Source organism: Perissodus microlepis, chromosome 19 (assembly GCF_051167445.1).
Source record: "Perissodus microlepis isolate ML-2025 ecotype Zambia chromosome 19, ASM5116744v1, whole genome shotgun sequence".
Classification (NCBI taxonomy): Eukaryota; Metazoa; Chordata; class Actinopteri; order Cichliformes; family Cichlidae; genus Perissodus; species Perissodus microlepis.
In genome coordinates, this window is record NC_140479.1 from 25,832,888 (window position 1) to 25,851,347 (window position 18,460).

Genomic DNA, 18,460 nt, shown 5'->3' on the forward strand with positions numbered 1-18,460 from the left:
CAGCATCGGCGAAAGGTTCTGGTCGTAAGAACAGTCTCCTAGCGACACCTCTTCCTTTACGGCAAATGGAATATGGCGGAGAGTGAGGAAAACCTAGACGGACTAGAGCTCAGCAAGGTATGATTTTTTTTTAAGTTGGCTAATATAACTGACAGTAGTGACCGAAAGGCTGGGACAGAACAGTGAAGTGTAGCGTGTTAATTCCTCTGAGCAATACGATTCGAACGCGCAGTGAAAGGCTATCATACTTCCCAAGCTAGCACTTGCGGCTAGCTGTAGGCTAGCTGCCTAACTACCGTCAATCCTGCAGTGGTTAAGTGCAATATTTTTATTGCCCTGCGTCAGTGGTTGTGGTTCGATAGACTTGGCTGAGTAGACACCAACGACAGAGAAAACACGGCATGTGTCTTCCTCCGTTTGCTGCATCCTGTGATATCTTGGTAGTCGCTTTTGTCCATGAGTTGCCATGAGTTTACACACTTTGCAGCATCAACGCCCTGGCTGTCTTCAAACCTCGGGCTCTTTCTGCATTACGTCTATCATTAACATCGGCCATATCGGTCAGTGTGAAAGAGAAACTGGGCTCAGCAGCAGCGATGGATTTGTTTCAGAAATGTTGTCTATACAGTCTTATTATATCAACTCCAACAAATATGAAAACAATGTGATGCCTTGTGTAGTCTGAGTAACTACATTAAGAGTGTAGTACTGCAAAAGCACTGCACGCACCAGTACCATTGAATAATCATACTGAAGAACAGCTCACCAGATTACCGGTGTCGTCTCAAAAAGTGATGTCATATCCTTGTTTCTGTTGGTAAATAGGCTGTAGTCGACAGGATTTATGAAGGGCTTATCTATATCTATTTATCTATGCCTAAATATGTATAAAGAGATCTCTTTTGAAATACACATTTGTAATTTAAATGATAATTTTACCTGGATGAATAAAAGATAAATAAAAGTTATTTGTCAAAAACTCGTTGCAGTTTATTCCTTGTGACAGGAATATACTTTCTGACTCAGAATGACTTCATATAATTCATGAGAGATTTGTTTGACAGACTAAAGGCCAGCAAATCTTTTACAGCAGTTTAAATACTGGAAGGCATTTTTTGGCAAATATTTTTGGCAATGTTTGGGAGAATCCTTTCTGTCAATACATTATATGATATTCTGACGAAACTATTACAGTGCCCAGAAGAATGAATGTTATTGTTATATGGTTATAGAAAATCAGAGAAAGATTATGCCTATAAATTTAGATTATTCTATGCTTTATCAGTTTTTTTCCTTGTGTCAAAATAAATTTAGAATAATAAAGTGTAGGAAGGTGTAGTGAGTCAGTAACCATAAAAAGAGCAATATAATTGTGTACAGAATTATATGTGTTTTATTAATATCAGTGTTTTTATTTATTTTTTCAGTTTTTAGCTTGAGTCTTTGTATGTATGTTGAAAAAAATCAATCTGTCCCCTATGAATGTTTGTTCTTGTGTAGTTGACAAGTAGTAGGCAAACAATCACATCACTGGAAGCACACAGCAGGAAAGCAATGCAAATAAAAGTAGAAGCAGTATGTTTAATGTAAATTTCAATATAATTTCAATATAAAGCTTATTTTAAATGCCTAAATGGTTGCACTCCCTGACTGCTGAATTACCTTTAAAAAGAAAACTTTAGCTTTTGCTTTCACTGTCAACTGTAAAAAGAAGAAAACTTTTAGACTATTTTTCCACATATATAAAAAAGTTTAAGAAAGCTGACCAATTGACATCTCGCTTTAGTCCATTCATTTTAAATGAAGTCATCTGTCTGATATGGAAATTTGCACATTTCCAGTCTATTCCATCCTTCTGAAGTCTGGAGTGATTAGTTAAACCAAATTCCTCTCAGGAACAGTTATGTTTAGTCCACTTCAGTTTGTCTTCAGAGAAATGATAATGCAACTGCTGTCGACAAAGGGAAATATAATTCTGCCCTTCATGTGAATTAAACAAACCGTTTTATCTCATGTACAACTCGAACGGCTCCTCGTGGCGCTCTCCTGTTTGCATACGGTCTACTTTATGATTGGGCTGAAGGCCAAGCAGAAGAACAGATTAATCACACAGCACAAGGTTATTTATACCATGCTGTTTATTTAGATTTGTAGGCTAATGTAGAATCTACAGTTGCATTACAAATCGAGGACTGAAAAAATTAGTCATCAATTACTAAATATGGATTAATCTAGATCTAACCTTTTTTTTTTACCGGCACTTAACATGGTGTGCACTTCTTCCTTCATGAAGAAGTCAGGATCCTCAGAAGAAAGATTTGTTTTTTTGGGCATAATGCATTACTAAAAGGAAACATTTATCTGCACATTGTTACTATGGCAAGTTCATGCAGATTTGTGTTAGAAGGTAGAAAGCAAGGATGTAAAGCTCTTCTCTTTTGTCTCACAGGAATGGCAGGAGGCAGCAGACAGCAGAGCAGCACTGCTCTCCTACTTGAAGGAGCAGGTGCCTCAGATCTTCTGCCTAAAAGACTCCAGCCCTCAGGAAGAGGAGGAGCTCATGCAGAGCCGTCTCCTGCACCCTCTGGAGTGTTTCCTTTTTGGAGAGGATCCTCAAGAGGGTTTGGAAAAGCTCAAGGAGGGGAGTACCTCGTCCCACCTCTGTGGGCGTGTGTTTAAAGAGGGCGAAACGGTCTACTCCTGCAGGTCTGAACAGCTCTTCTAAATCCCTGTAATTACTAAGTTTCTACAGGAAAGCTGTGGTAAAATATTCAATTTTATGGGGTCTGAATTAAAATAGGCACTATAGATGTTTATATCAAAGTAAATGACTAAAAGCGAGAACACTTGGCAAGCAGCTTAGTTTATATCAAACTCATTTTACATTTTGGGTCACATAGAACTTTCTTTGATCTGAAATGGACCGGACCAAATAAAGACCCCCTTTCTATCAGTATAAAGAAGTTTAATTACACATTTAATCCCTGAATTATCATTATCATTAGTAAAAGCTATAAAACGAAGTTGTCCAGTGGGCCGGATTGGTTTGTTTGCCTGGCCGATTTTGGCCCCTGTGCCTTATGTTTGACACACCTGATCTAGAGTATAGCACTCTTTAGTGTTAGACTTTTGTTTTTCTGCCAAGTAAAAAAAATACATGTCTTCCACTTCTTGCAGGGATTGTGCGATAGATCCCACTTGTGTCCTGTGCATGGACTGCTTCCAGGATAGTGTTCACAAAAGCCATCGCTACAAGGTTGGTGTTAGTATAAATGTTTATATTTTTAATGGATTCCAACACTTTTTAGTGGACGGTGTCTGTACCAACCTTTGAATGAATGGAAGTCACTCATCCCTGGAGTTCTAATCTGTAACAGGACTCCCCCCCCCCCCCCCTTTTCTTACTACTGTTTCCATGCTTTGTCATTGTCAGTCACCACTCTTAAGTGATTCACTTCTCAGCACAGTGTGCACTTCTATTTCTATCTATAACTTTTCTAAATTATAGGATATCGTCTTTGATCTTTGTCATATATGTTGGAACCTCAGTGTTGCATAACTAAAGGACATGTTTAAAGAAATTGCAATTGCGTGTGTCTGTTAATCACATGCACTCATCACTGATATGCTTTTTTTTCCAGATGCATGCATCATCAGGCGGGGGGTTCTGTGATTGTGGAGATGTAGAAGCCTGGAAGATTGGCCCTTACTGCTCCAAACATGACCCAGGGGCAGCCAATGCCATGGTAACGGTGAGTTGCGTAATACAGCAGAAAGAAGGAAGTGGAGGAGGGGTGGGTGTACTTGTCCCATTCTGTGTCAGTGACCCCAGAATGCTTATTTTCCCATCTTAGTGCTGGTTGCTGCTCTCTTGGTGGTAGGTTTGACTCTGTGAATTAAAAAGAAAAAAAAGTTACTGGGAAAATCATCTAATATCTAAATTTAAGAGATGTTAAATTGAAACTAGTGGAAAACAGCAGTGGGTGAGTCTAGTTAAGAGCAGCCTTTAATTCTGCACAACTGTTTGGAGATTTATTCAGTTCACAGCGTCTCCTACAAAAGGCTGCTGATTTTGCTGGCAGCTGTTGTTTGTCAGGCCTTTCTTTGCTGATCACAGCGTTTGTGCTTACCGTCATGCTCAGGGGCTTTGAGTAGACATACTGTTTGACAGCACTGCGCTTTTTCTTTTTTCCGTAAACAGCAGGTGCTTCTCCTCGCAGAAACGCACATCCCTGGCCTCGATCTGGCTGGGTGCTTTGTGTTCTTTACATCAGATCTGAACCTGTGCTCAACAAATCACATTACCATAGCAGCACATCTGCTTTGAACATGAAAACCTTGTGTTCTTTTCCATCCAGATCTCTCGTTGGTTAGATTACAGTAGATTCTAGTGTTTGCTCTCACACAGTGATGTAACGTCAAGATAAACTCACTGTATCGTTTGTTTGGTTAGAGTATTAGACATTGGACATTTGGAGGAAATGCTGTGCTGCTATGTGAAATGTTTGTCCTCAGGGGATTTGATATTAATGTTACCAAACCAGCTGCTTGCTTGGCTTTAATTAAGACAAATATTTAGACTATACCCAGTAAGACACAGGAAATGAGGAATTAATAATGGTTATCCATGTCATGTTCACTTTTGTTTGTGTGAAGTTATTGTTTGTTTTTGTTCTCTGCCACTGTCAGTGTTGACCTGTAAAATGATGCATTTTTATTTAATTACTATAGTTACACATCTGTGCCAAATTTTTTTAATTGTTTAAATTAAGATGTGAATTTTTGAATCCTCCGTTATGCTTTTTCATTTTGGGTAGGATGATTGTGTGCTGGACCTGGAGTTCTACGGACGTGCCGAGAAGCTGTTCCGGATATTGCTGCACTATGTCACAGATTTTTTGGTGTGGGAGGAGAACTTTGAGCTGCCAGCTGAACTTCAGCCTCGGTACAACCTGCCAAGTTTCCAAAATATAATCTGAACTTCAAAGACTCTGCTTAAGTTTGACAGAGTATTTCTTCATCCATACAGGATTAAAGACAATACATATTACTGTGTTCTCTACAACGATGAGCATCACTCGTACGACCATGTGATCTACACCCTGCAGCGCTCGGTTAACTGTGATCTAGCTGAAGCACAGACACACACAACGCTCATTGATAAAGAGGTATTTCTTTAGGTTGTTTACCTGAAAGGTTTAATTTAAATGACTGTGAATTTAAATGGAGGCACTTGATATAATTATTGTCAACTGTTGGATGCAGGGTCGGCGGGCAGTAAAGAGAGGAAGCCTTACCTCCTGCCAGCAAGCGCAAGAACGTATCAGGGTAAACACGATCCCACTGCTAAGCTTGGGAATATGTTATCGCTTTTCAGTTTTGCATTTCATAAATGTTTTCTCTGTTGTTTTGCAGGCAAACTCAGTGCAAATTTCCCAGCAGCCACTGCGTGTGGAGATCCTTCACTCAGTAGTAATGGCTCATCAAACTTTTGCTCTGCACCTCGGCTCCTGGTTCCAGAAAATAATAAGTTACTCAGGTAATCTACATCACACAAACTTGTTAGCTTTACCTGGCAGTTGTGAACTTTTTAAATGTGTCTTTTTAGTCAGAATATGTACACCTAACACCTGATTTATGCCTCGGTGGGAAATCTACGCTGTAACGTACGATGTAACTTAACATACACCTCCCAAGAACCTGCAACTGTTGCGATTGTCCTGTTCAGCACAGTCGATTCCTCCTGTGCATTTCCAGCTACTTTTGTGCTGCGTTTTTTGAATTCATCAAATCATCGCCTCATTTGCTGGCTCTGTACATAAAACACCGGGACATGACTACACAGTAATTAACATGCAGTGTACCAGGACAAGCATAAATGTCGGCAACAGTGGAGACCACTCACGTACATTATGTCCTAGATCTGCAAAGATTGCTCGCAGATGTCTAAATAGGTCTTTTTCAACATGGCCATTTTGGCTTGTCATAGCAGGGTAACACACAAGTGTCACAGTTAAATTAATTACAGTCTGTTTACTGTGTCACAGCCAGTGCAGTGGGCGCACATGAAAAACACACGAGGCCTGGCCAGTTTAAGGGGAACAGGGCCATAATTCATGTTATCAGACACAGCTGTGTTTACCCTGTGCTGACACATGAAAACTGCCTGTTGTACATGTACAGCTGTATGACTGATAATCTGTTTTGTGCAGTGGGTTTCAGGCAAGCCTTCTGTCAGGTGGCGCTACAGCCAGACGTGGACAGAGATCGACCTTGCCTCATTAGCAGACTCATGTTGCATGATGCCAGGATGTTCAAAGGTAATTACTGGACTTTAGGAGGTGTTCTTATTAAAAAAAGAAAAAATATTAAACAGGTTATTCATCAACAATGCCTTTTAATTGTTATGCCACTGTATTTGTTGTGCTGTCATATATTCCATTCAAGCTCCTGCAGCCTCTCACACTTACCAGTCACTTACAGATGATGCTATTTATGGTTTAATTCGTAGACAGTAGTGTAGAGCTTGAGCCTGAGCCTCACTATGATTCTGTTGAACACATTTCTTTTTCTTATTTCCTCCAGGAGCTCGCAAGATAGTGCACGAGCTGATTTTCTGCAGCATGCTAATGGATACTGAATTCAAGAGGCTTTTTGCGATTGAGTTTACAAAGGTAAGTAAAACATTTTAAAATGTAAACTGTTTTGCACTTTTTTTCCCCATTCCCCTAATATGTTCCTCATCATTGTCTCTTCAGCACTATAAGCAGCTGCAGAAGGACTTCATCAATGATGACCATGAGAGGAATATATCCATCACAGCTCTGTCTGTTCAGATCTTCACTGTTCCCACACTAGTGAGTGTTGTTTCAATGCCAGAAGTCATATGATACTGTATGTAAATACAGTACACATCCTTTTTAAACACACCGATTAAATGTTCACATTTCTGGTGAAAAAAAGTGAACCTTTAGTAACCTTTGTTTAGCCTTTGTTTAGCAGGAATGATTTCAAGGATTAACACTGGCAAACATCCATATGTGTGTGATATATGCTGAAAATGGCTCTCTGCAGGTTGTTCTAAAGTATCTGTTTTCATTCAGTTTCATTTATATAGCGCCAAATCAATCAACAGTCATCTCAAGCACCTTTATATTGTACTGTAAAGACCCAACGATGTTACAGAGAAACCCCAACAGTCAGACGACTCGTGATGGTTCAGGGTGAGGGGAGGAAGAGGGAGATGGGCTAAGAGACACACAAATTGGATTTAGGTCTGGCTCTAAATCCAAATTGTGGTCGACTTATCAGATGTAACCACAGTAGTCCCTACTCTAGCCATTAAATCAGATATGAATGTCCTGTTCCAACACATCCCAAAGATTGAGGTCTGGAGACTGAGGAGGCCATTTAAGTTTGGTGAACTTGTTAAGTTGGACAAATCAGTTTGATGTGTGCCCTTACATGCACTTTTCCATTTCTGTATTTTGTCATAGTGGTTTAAGTGTTGGATGCCATGTATGTATGTGTAACTGAAATATTGAACAGTATGTGTTGTAACCCTTAACCTATATCCCATGCTTTCTTTTACGTTTGTGTTCTTCCAATAGGCCAGACAGCTGATCGAAGAGTGCAATGTGATTAAGGTGATAGTTGATACCGTCATGGAACTGCTTCGCGAACATCTAGATGATAACAATCGCTTCGTCTTCCTGGGCTACAACTCAGACAAGTTTTCACGCATCCAAGTCATCTTCCACGACCTCAGGTGATTAAAGAAGGCAACATCTTGTTCTTTATACTGTGCTTTTTATGGCCTTTTATGTAAGATGTTACTAATCTTTGCCACACAGGTATATTCTGATCAGTAAACCCTCAATATGGACCGAAGAGCTTCGGGGGAAGTTCTTGAAGGGGTTCAGAGTCTTTCTTGGTCTTCTTAAATGCATGCAGGTACAAATGGTCCTCACACTGTGTCATTTTGTAAATATATACAATGTCTGTCTTTAAATATGTATCATGTAATATTGGTAGTGTTACATTACTTTAAGACAACTAGACACTCTGGATATTTAATGAATCCTGACCTTTCGCTTTCTACACCAGGGTATGGAGGAGGTGAAGCGACAGCTTGGCCAACACATTGCTGTGGAGCCAGAATGGGAAGCTGGCTTTACTTTGCAGATCCAGCTCCGCCATATTCTTGCTATGTTTCAGGACTGGTGTTCCTCTGATGTGAGTTTTCTTGAAGCATAACTGTGATATCTTTAAATTTTTAATCTGCTTATGTGGAGGAGAGCGAACGTTGTACTCACTTATTGCCTCTGTCTTCCCTCTTAGGATGAGATTTTGCTGCTTGCATTTAAGGAGTGCCACACAGTTCTGAAGCAGTGCAATAACCAGCCCTTCCACAGGGACGCCACTGATTACTATATGTGCAAACACATCCTCCATGCCCGTCCATATAAAGTCTCACGGGAGCCTGTCAGCATACATCTGCCCATCTCCAGACTATTGGCTGGTAGGAGAAGTAGTATTTAAGACTTGCAGTGATTTTTTTTTGTATGCTGTGGACTTACTCATGTGTACATTGTGATTCATAGGCTTGTATGTACTCCTGTGTGGAACTGGCGCAATTGAGCGCCTGGATAATCCTGTAAGTGACATGAGAAAATGTGATGATTTGTAGTCTTAGTGACAGCTGATAGGTGAGGTACTGCTGCTCCTCATGCGTTGTTTGTTAGAGATCGAAGTCTTTCTGTCATTACAGGCAACCTATGATTTCACAGAGCTGGCAGAGCATCCTCTGCGCTGCGTTGTGCTGGCTGCACAGGTCTCGGCTGAAATGTGGCGGAGAAATGGGCTTTCGCTGGTCAGCCAGGTACACTAGAGCCTTTGGACGCACAGTGCTTTTTTATTTTCTGTTGTCCTTCTTCTCCACCTAATAAATACTTTCACATAAACAGGTGTACTACTACCAGGATGTAAAATGCAGGGACGAGATGTACGATAAGGATATAGTCATGCTTCAGGTTGGTGTCAGTCGGGCATTAACACTTCTTTAATGCCAGTTTTTAATGTTTTAAATGCAAACGGCGTGATGATGTCATACGTCCCTCATCATGTCTATTACAGATAGCTGCTTCCAAAATGGACCCCAACCACTTCCTCATTCTGGTCTTGTTGAGATTTGAGCTCTTTGATTATTTTAATAGAAGTTGTTCAAGCAAAGACCAGGCAAGCTCCACATGAATAATCATTCAGTAAAAAACCGTCGTGTCACCAAACGTGTTAATGAAACGCAGCTTCTTTTACAGGACGAGTTGACGCAGTGGAACCGTTTAACAGAAGAGATGCTCTACCTGCTGATCGCCATCATTGGTAAACTGTCAAAAGTCTCCTGATCAAATTGAGATATTTCTTAATTCAGTTAAAAAACCTAAAAAAGTATCTGAACAGTGCTGTCTCTTCAGGAGAGCGCTATGTCCCCGGGATCAGTCAGTTGACCAAAGAGGATGTGACAATGAGGGAGGTTATCCACCTGCTGTGCATTGAGCCCATGGCTCATAGTAGCCTGGTCAAAGCCCTGCCAGAGAATGTATGCTTCAAAAAGCTTCATTTCTGAATTATATGTTTAATTTTGTGGTGTTTAGTTGGGAGGATAAATGACAAAGGTGATGTTTTTTCTTTATAGGAAAGCCATGAAACAGGCTTGGAGACAGTTATCACCAAAGTTGCCACTTTTAAGTATGTAAACCCCCAAAAAACAGATTGAGTTTTGCCTTAATATTATTGCTAATATATATTGTAATATATCTATATCACTAAAACACTTCTGGATGGATGCAAACTGCATTTCGTTGCCCTGTACCTGTGCATGTGCAATGACAATAAAGTTGAATTCTATTCTAATTCTATTCTATTCTAATAGTAAATTTCACGAGTTCGTAATCTCTGTGTTCGGTTTTTGCTTTTAGAAAACCAGGAGTGTCGGGACATGGGTTATACGAAGTGAAAAAAGAACATCTAGTAGAGTTCAACCCATTCTTCTACCATTACTCAAGATCCCAGCATAGCAAGGTAGACCAGCGCCTTCAATTAAATTGACAGTTTCTGTTGACTATATTTGGTTAATTGGTTATTTTACACTTCTTTCAGGCAGAAGAGTCTCAGAAGAAAAGGAGAGCTCAGGAGGGCAATGATAAAGGTGACTGACACTCCACTCTGTCACCAAATGTCTCCGTCTTCTGGAGATTGGTTGGTAATTTCATCGGCTCTAATAACATTGCCCCCGCTTGTGTCTGTGCTCAGCTCTTCGTCCGCCGGTGCCCCCAGCCTTTTGTTCAGACTTTTCTTATATAGTGCAACTCCTCTGCTGTGACATAATGGTCCACATCCTGAGAAACGTCCTGCAGAGAGCTGCAGAGGACCGGCCAACACACTGGACGGAAGCCATGATCCAGAGGGTACAAATTACATTCCTATTTCTCCCTCCCGAGATCTACCCTATTTCTCAATACAAATGTAGCAACAAAATTAACTCCTTTATCACACAGGCGCTGCACCTGATTGGCCAGGCATTGCTAGAAGAGAAATCACAGCTTGAGGATGTCACTGCGGAGGAAGTGACCTTTGATTTCAGCCTAAAGGCTTGTTGTGAGTGGAAAAATGAGCTTTGTTGTCTCTTTGAAATCGTGTAATTACTTTTTGAGAAGTAAAATCCCTGTTCCTCTTTTTCAGTAATGGGTGCAGAACATGGCAAGTCAGTGTTCCTCTTGCTGTCCAAGATTAAGACTTTGCCTTCTCTGGAAGCGCAAAAAGACATGATTAAATGGGTTCTGCAGGTAGGCTATTCACTTACTATTCATTAAAGATATTGTTACATAATGTTAAATCAGTAGTTATCATGTTTCAGGACATATGCATATGCTTTATACTTAGTTTTATGATTTTATAACACTGTTTTTCTTCTAGATGTTTGAGGTTGTCAAGTGCCTTAGAGAGAACTCCAGTCCAACAGTGTCCATCAGCATGGAAACAGCCAAGCCAGAAGAGGTAAACTAAAACTTAAATGACTTAAAATATATCTTTGAGTTAAATCATTCTGACTTCTGGTTTTGTTGATCCAGAGTGCTCAGGACAAAGAAAAAGCAGAGCGGAAAAGGAAAGCAGAGGCGGCTAAGCTCCACCGACAGAAGATAATGGCCCAGATGTCAGCAATGCAAAAGAACTTTATTGAGTCAAATAAGATGCTGTATGACAACATGCCTGAAAGTGGAACACAGGGAGAAACTGTAGCGTCTACTGGGGAGTGAGTACAGCCTTTCCATAACACCTCGTAGTTGTATTTCAATGACTTAAAAGTGAGGGTTTAAACAAAATTATTTTCACCTAATGTAGTTTGTTTTATTTCTCCAGCTGTGCCACAGAGCAGAGGGAGCTATGCGTAGCTGTTGGGCCTCACCGAGGGTTCACTCCGGCTGACAGGGAGGTACTGACTTGCATTCTTTGCCAGGAGGAGCAGGAGGTGATGGCTCAGGCTCCAGCCATGGGACTCACTGCTTGTGTCCAGAGGTCCACAGTGCTGACACAGTGCAGAGGAAAGATACCAAGCAGCAGAGCAGATGGTCAGGCTCCATTCACGGATCATACTATTTTACTTTGTGAGATTCAGATTTAACTTGTATGTTGTCTTGTGGTTATCACTTAAAGGGCTGGGAACATCATATCCCCTCTTTATATCTCCGGATCTGGCTGTGGGGACCCACACTGGCAGCTGTGGACATGTCATGCATGCCACGTGTTGGCAAAAGTAAGTCACTAGGGAACAAATTTGACTAATTTTGCCTCTTAACTAAAGTTCGGTGTAACTCACGTACAGGTGTCATTTCCTCTTTTTTTTTTTTTTTTTTTTTTTTTTTTTTTTAACAGATACTATGAGGCAGTCCAAAATACAACCAGGAACCGGCTCCATGCTGAATTGATCATTGATCTGGAGAATGGAGAGTACTTGTGCCCCTTGTGCAAGTCTCTGTGCAATACTGTGGTACCTCTGATCCCATTAGAACCACTCACATTTGACTAGTAAGCCCATCTTCTTACTCCCAGCCAGTCTGCAGTGCTTTGATTATCTGTGCAAATATAAAGAAGTCATTTGCATGTTTGTTTTCTGTGTGTAGTGAAAACGCAGCGATAATTGGAGAGCATTTGACGCTGCCTCGTTGGATCCAGATCCTCTCTGCTAGGATCAAAGGACTCCAGTCAATCGCTCAGGATAATGGTAAGAATAGAACCCAGAATACAGTTATCGCACACTATACTGGTTTGTAGTGTCACACATGTAAAACTGATCCATCAATGAACAAAAGTCCACATTTCGATGTGTAACACCTGCCATATTCACATGTGAGTAAGATGTTGATATGCTCTTAGTGTGTTGATGTGAACCAGAGTAATAGGAAAAATTGGCTTTGTTTGGTGAGGAGTCGAATGCTTGCAGGAAAACAGCTGCAGAAGGTGTTTTAATTTGCACACAGTCTGGATTTTACTAGAAGCCACTACGGAGTAGTCTCGGCTTGCATACGTTTTTCTTGTTATTCGTGAACCTCTAATAACACACCACACAGTGCAACCGATGATTGTTCTCTCCTGCTTTTTTTTCTTGCAGACCGTAACACAGAAGGCAGTAGTAGTAATGGTAGCACTGGGCTGTGTGGCGAGGGCCAACCAGACTTTAGATCTATTCTGAGCTATGGAGTGCAAGAATCGTGAGTGCACCTCTCTCTGCCTTTATTACTTCTGCCAAGGAGGTTTTGCTTTTGGTAGCTTTTGTGTGCAAGTGCGTCACTCTTTCTGTCTGTAAACACTTAGCTCAAAATGTTTGAATCAATTCTTATAAAGCTGTTAAAAATCCATTATAATTTGGCTTCTATTCACCAATATGACATATGACCTTTGACCTGTCCTCCAAGGTGAATAGATTGATCCATACAAATTATGTCAAGTATATTAAAATGGGTTTGAACAGTATAAGTAACAGAAACCTGCACTTTGCACATAAAGTAAAGTTTAAAATGGTGCGCTTGTTATTTTCTTTTCTAAATTTTGTGCTGTTTGTTGTTTCTAGGAGAAAGTTTTCAGGCAGCATTACAGAGATGCTGGTTGTGTGCGCCACCACAGTCCACAGGGTTGGACTGAAGACTGCGCCCAATGAGCTGTGCCCCCGTGTTTCCATTATGGCCTGGAACACATGTGCCTTCACTATTCAGGCCATAGGTACTGCATCTGTTGGCTTTTGTCACTCCTTTCCTTTGCATGTATTCATGTGCGCACGTCTTAAAATTGCAAATCTTCACAGAAAACATACTGGAGCAGGAGGGCAAGCCGCTATTTGGGTCCTTACAGAACAGACAGGTACTCAGTAGTGAACAATTGATGTAGTTCTTTTAGTTTAGGGGGTTTCTGTGAAAGTTGTGTGAAATGCTTCTCTTTTAGCTTGCAGGTATGAAGGCCATTGTTCAGTTTTCAGCAACGCAGGGACTTAAGAGCTCTCAGGCAGTCATCCAAAGGCACTTCACTGATATGTTGGGAGGTATGTGGTCATCAGAGAAACGTCAGGCTTTTCCTTTTTTATACTGGTTAGACTTGTGACTGTGTAGTTTAACTGTCTTTTCTCTCTTCTCAGTCTTGTTACCAGTCATGAGCAGAAAGAACACACCTTCTCTTCTAGAGGTGGACTTGTTCCATCTTCTGGTAGGTGTCTCTGAAAGAAACTGCTCTTACATATTAGTCTGAGCAAATGCTTCATGCTAATACATTAGATTAATACAATAAATGTATTATGTTAAGTGCAATAAAAACAGATTCCAATTGAAAATGAACATGAACTCCAGAAGATGTAAAACTGTAAAGAGGAAACATGATGGTGGAGATTTTATTTTCTGTTGATTGAGAAACTATAGACAACCCTCTGAATTTTTACTAAAATTGAAGAGATTATGTCTTTAAGAAACAAGTGTGTGATGGTTTTATAACGCTTGGATGTTTTGTCAGGTTGGATTGGTGTTATCGATACCCTCACTTTATCAAGAGGAGACTGTAGACTTACAGCCATCTGCTGTCAGCTCTGCATACAATCACCTGCATATCTTGCATCTGGTGACCATGGCTCATGTGCTGCAGATCCTCTTGTCTTCTGCAGGTACAAAATCACAGACCCCCCACCCCCGCCCCCAAAATAATGTGATCTAATAGCATCACTGTTAGCTACTATTTAGGGAGCTAGCCAGTAGTAAGAGATAATTGGAGTGATTATGATGATTAAATAATTGGTTTGTTTGTGCAGATGTCCCTGCAGCAGGGGATGGACAGGAGACGAAGGAGGAGAGAGCAGCAGCAGAGTTGTACTCTGCAGTGTCACAACACACGGGAAGGTGAGTGTTTTTCAAACACCTGCTTAAAGCACATTAGCATGATTGTATTTTTCCATACATATTTTTTATGGACATCAAAAAAAGAAAAAACTTTGTTGCAAATGACAGTAAGATGTATTGACAGCCACTAAACTTAAGCAAAAACTGATCTCCTTTCTTAATGCTAATTTATAATTTAAATGTCTGCTATTAGTCACAAAAATGCATTTGTGGCAGGTGTCAGGAGGTTTTGATGTATTGGACAGTAAGACCGTCAGAGTTGGATAAAAATTTTTAACTCATAATTTGACAAGAATGGCTATTACCTGTTTATAACGGGAACAAATACTTTGTTTCAGCCTTTTTCATGGTGAATTCTCAGATATTTGACAGCTTATTTTGTGGTTTTCTCATCAGGCTCCTTCCAGATGTTTCTGGCAGCTCTTTAGTAGAAAGAGTGAAGTCAGGAATTGCACCATTCTTGCGTTGTGCTGCTCTCTTTTTCAATTGCCTTACAGGAGTACCTCCTCCAGAGGAGCTTTTTAGCATTTCTGGTAGGTTTCACTGTAGTAGTGTCAGAATTTTATTGCATTTTGGAATTCAGAAGAGGAAGATTTGTGCATTCATGCTGACATTTTATGTCTTGTGCAGTTGATTCTCAAGAACAGATGGAGGCACTATGCAGTTACCTGGCACTACCCTCCAATGTGTTCCAGCTTTTCCACGATCACAGAGAAACTGTTAGTCCACTGCTTCAGAGGTTGGAGAAAACACTTTTGCATCTTACACTAGTTCCCAGTGAAGTCAGTAGTTTTGTAACTTATTATTTCTTGTTATTTCTTAGGTGGTGTGGGAGCCCAGTTGTAACCAAAGCCCTGAAAGGCAAAATCCAGACAGTCAGGTAGACTTTGGGTCTTTTATTATTTCAACATAGATTTTAGTTTTATTGAAACCCTACAGTTGGCCAATAAACTCACTGTTTCAACAGATACCCCAGGAAAAGGAATCGATTGATTGAACTTCCTGAAGATTACAGTACTCTCCTCAATCAAGCCAGCCATTTCAAGTAAGTAAGGAGTCCTCTCATTTGACATCTTCTAGTTCTCTTCTGTCCATCCTTTCTCACTCGTCTGCATCATGTCCTCAGGTGTCCAAAATCCACCGATGATGAGAGGAAACATCCGACTTTATGTCTCTTTTGTGGGGCTATGCTGTGCTCTCAGAGCTCCTGTTGTCTCAGTCAGCTGGAAGGGGAGGACGTGGGGGCTTGCACTGCCCACGCTGCGACCTGTGGAGCAGGAGTGGGGATGTTCCTCAGGTTAATCAGTCACACTGCACATTTTACATTATTAGAATTGTATTTCAGGCCCAGAATTAGTTTGTCTTTTGAGTTAACTTTTTTTTTTTTTTTTTAACTGAATCACATTTTGTTTAATGATAACAGGATAAGAGAGTGTGAAATTGTGCTGATGGCCAGTCGGACTCGAGGGAGCACGTATCCCGCGCCGTACTTGGATGATTATGGGGAGACTGATCCTCATCTTGGGTAAGAACCTATTCAGTTTATTTGTAGTATTACTTCTGTATTTTTAGACTTAAAAAACTCTACTATATAATACAGACTGGAGGATGTACTCAAGGTCAGCTGTTTGGCTTTGTCAGACAATCTTTACAGCTTGTGCCATCTATGAAAAGGTAGATGGATGATGTTGCTTGTAGGGGCAATATACAGCAATGCTGTGGCTAATGTAATTGAAACTTTGGTGTCACTTGTAGACTTGAATGTTGAAGCTAAAACTGTTGCCACTGTAGACTACAAAAATGCATTTTATTTGAGCTTTGTTGCAGATCTCAAATTCATAATTATGTGCTGATCAAAACTTGATCGCACAGTGATAGCACATTCTCACAGTAGACCCCGATGAGCAACTTGCAGTTCAAGCCCAACACCTGGGCAGCTTTAACCTATAATACTACCTTCATGCACTTTCAGATTTGCATAAGCATTAAGTCTTTTTTTTATGGCATAAAGAAGTGGTTTACACAGCTACGAAGTATGACTAAATTTTTTTTGTCATACCAGTGAAATACTGGGTTTGAGAAACCCTTGAATGCATTTGTTTCTCTGTGTTTTAGACGGGGTAATCCATTGCACCTTTGCCCAGAGCGTTACAGGAAGCTAAACCAGCTGTGGCAGCAGCACTGCATCCTGGAAGAAATCGCCCGCAGCCTGGAGGTGGTCAACGTTATGTTTGCTTTTGAGTGGCAGATGTTGTGATGACTGCTCCAGCTGTGTGACTGGCCGATACCGAGCATGGCTCCTGTGCTCCCAAGACACATGCACGCACGCGACACACACAAGCAATCAACCCAAACCCTTCTGTAATCAGAAAAGCCTGTTTCATCATAAACGAGTCTCCTTTGGAATCCAGAGAGAGTGGGGGGGCAGTCAAAATGGATAGAGGGTGATTGTTGTTGATTAATCCCAAGTCGCCTTGTTTCAGTTTGATTGTCTGCTGTGAGGATGAGTTTCTCCCAGAGTAATGTTATTTGCAAAGAAGCTCATTCAAATAAAGAAGAGCATCAGACACACACTAACACGTTTCTGTTATCACTTCATGTGTTTTTTTTTCTTAATGATGCTGTGAATTTTCTGCGTTCTCTCTCTTTGTGTTAGAACTTATGATTTGTGATAAGTTATAATTGTTCAAAGATGCGGCTTCCAAGTACATTCATGTGGAAAAGTTTAGCCTTTTTCGGAGATCCTATCCATTTTGCCTTTGACCCTTTATTATGTAGAATTCCTCAGATAATTAAACCTTAACCTACTGACACCTTTACTTATAAATAGACACATGTATAATGGGCAAAACGTATATAGAATAAACATCATTTTCAAGATTGCTTCAAACAGATTGAGTATTCTCATAAAAGTATACGGGAATCTGTCTCAGTGACTTCCTCATATCCTGTCCTTAGATGCACCAGTTTTCTGAATTTCAGCTATTCTTATAGTTACATAAGTCTCACATCTGTGCTTACTTACCTTCAGAATTGTGAAATTAATTATATAGAAGGAATTCAAATACAATATGATATTGCAAGATCTCTTTTAGAAAAAAAGTTTTATTAAGCTTTATTAAGCTTGTAATCAAAAATTATTGGATGACCTGTTGTGCGACACATTGTCAACCTTTATCATTTGATGTCGACTCTACATTATCTGAGTTTTAGTTGTCAATGATCAATTGCAGTGTTTTATTTAAGAGGAAAAAAAAAATCTTTTTTAAAATCCCAGTGTATGGTTTCAGGTACTCCATTATATTTCTGTCATTTCACTTAGCAAATGTGTGAATATATAATTTCTTCCTTTTTTGTTGTTGTGTTGTTTGACAGTACTTCATGATTTCCAGGCTGTGGAAATAAAGACACAAGACAATCTGTAGGTAGTCTGTTCCATAGCTCTGAATGGGGTTTAAAAACAACAACAGACCCAACAACAGTAGTGTCCAAGATTAGAATAAATCATTGTAAAAAGGAATGTGTTCTCGATTAAAGTTAACTGCTTTAAGCGGTTATTCTGCAGTTGCACTCGAATTGTTCATTCTTTTAAGAAAAGGACAACAAAAACGTATTCTTGCTATAATAAGTGACTTCCCAGTTTTGTTTTTGGAGAAAGGTAGGAAGAGCAGATCACATCAGCAAGGCTTCTTTTCAGAATTCAAAGTCCTCAAGCGGACAGTTTATTGTCAAACTTTTTGTAGCTCATCCCAGCAAAGTTTATATTTGAGCATTAAAACCTGGTGACATTGCTGAGGCACAAGAGAATCATTGTAGCAGTGGCTTAAATATTCTAAAAATAAAAAAAAAGTAGTAAAGAATTTCTCATGGATTTCTGTCTGCTGAGCTACTTATGTGAAAACAGAAAGTGCTGTTTAATATTCGCTATCCTTGTAACAACTTTGCTAATGCAGTTAGGCAACTCAGGGAAAAGGGCACACAAAAGATCCAATATTGGTACTACTCGTCTAAACACAAACTAATCACTA

At 40.1% G+C, this 18,460-nt stretch overlaps 1 protein-coding gene across 1 annotated transcript; it reads left to right on the top strand.

The window, feature by feature from the left end:
- The first annotated feature begins 3 nt into the window (after positions 1-3).
- ubr1 (ubiquitin protein ligase E3 component n-recognin 1) lies at positions 4-18,008 on the top strand. The gene is made up of 47 exons (XM_084914478.1): positions 4-117; positions 2,450-2,706; positions 3,178-3,256; positions 3,642-3,752; positions 4,818-4,945; positions 5,030-5,168; positions 5,266-5,328; positions 5,416-5,539; positions 6,213-6,320; positions 6,586-6,674; positions 6,759-6,857; positions 7,611-7,768; positions 7,854-7,953; positions 8,107-8,235; positions 8,341-8,521; positions 8,604-8,656; positions 8,771-8,881; positions 8,967-9,032; positions 9,136-9,237; positions 9,318-9,381; positions 9,474-9,598; positions 9,695-9,747; positions 9,978-10,080; positions 10,159-10,207; positions 10,312-10,466; positions 10,557-10,656; positions 10,741-10,844; positions 10,975-11,055; positions 11,130-11,311; positions 11,419-11,627; positions 11,713-11,812; positions 11,932-12,084; positions 12,180-12,280; positions 12,668-12,767; positions 13,127-13,275; positions 13,358-13,413; positions 13,495-13,591; positions 13,685-13,752; positions 14,053-14,200; positions 14,345-14,432; positions 14,829-14,965; positions 15,063-15,171; positions 15,256-15,312; positions 15,400-15,477; positions 15,559-15,729; positions 15,856-15,957; positions 16,548-18,008. Exons 1-47 carry the CDS (start codon positions 73-75, stop codon positions 16,687-16,689), a joined length of 5,223 nt encoding a protein of 1,740 aa, XP_084770604.1. The 5' UTR covers positions 4-72; the 3' UTR covers positions 16,690-18,008.
- Positions 18,009-18,460: the final 452 nt, after the last annotated feature.

What these genes read in the sequence shown, in the direction of transcription:
- ubr1 (XM_084914478.1), top strand. Translation starts at nt 73, where the DNA reads ATGGCGGAGAGTGAGGAAAACCTAGACGGACTAGAGCTCAGCAAG. An exon ending in TGATGCCAGGATGTTCAAAG is followed by an intron (nt 6,321 to 6,585) that starts GTAATTACTGGA and finishes TATTTCCTCCAG; the next exon opens with GAGCTCGCAAGATAGTGCAC. An exon ending in CCTGCTGATCGCCATCATTG is followed by an intron (nt 9,382 to 9,473) that starts GTAAACTGTCAA and finishes CTGTCTCTTCAG; the next exon opens with GAGAGCGCTATGTCCCCGGG.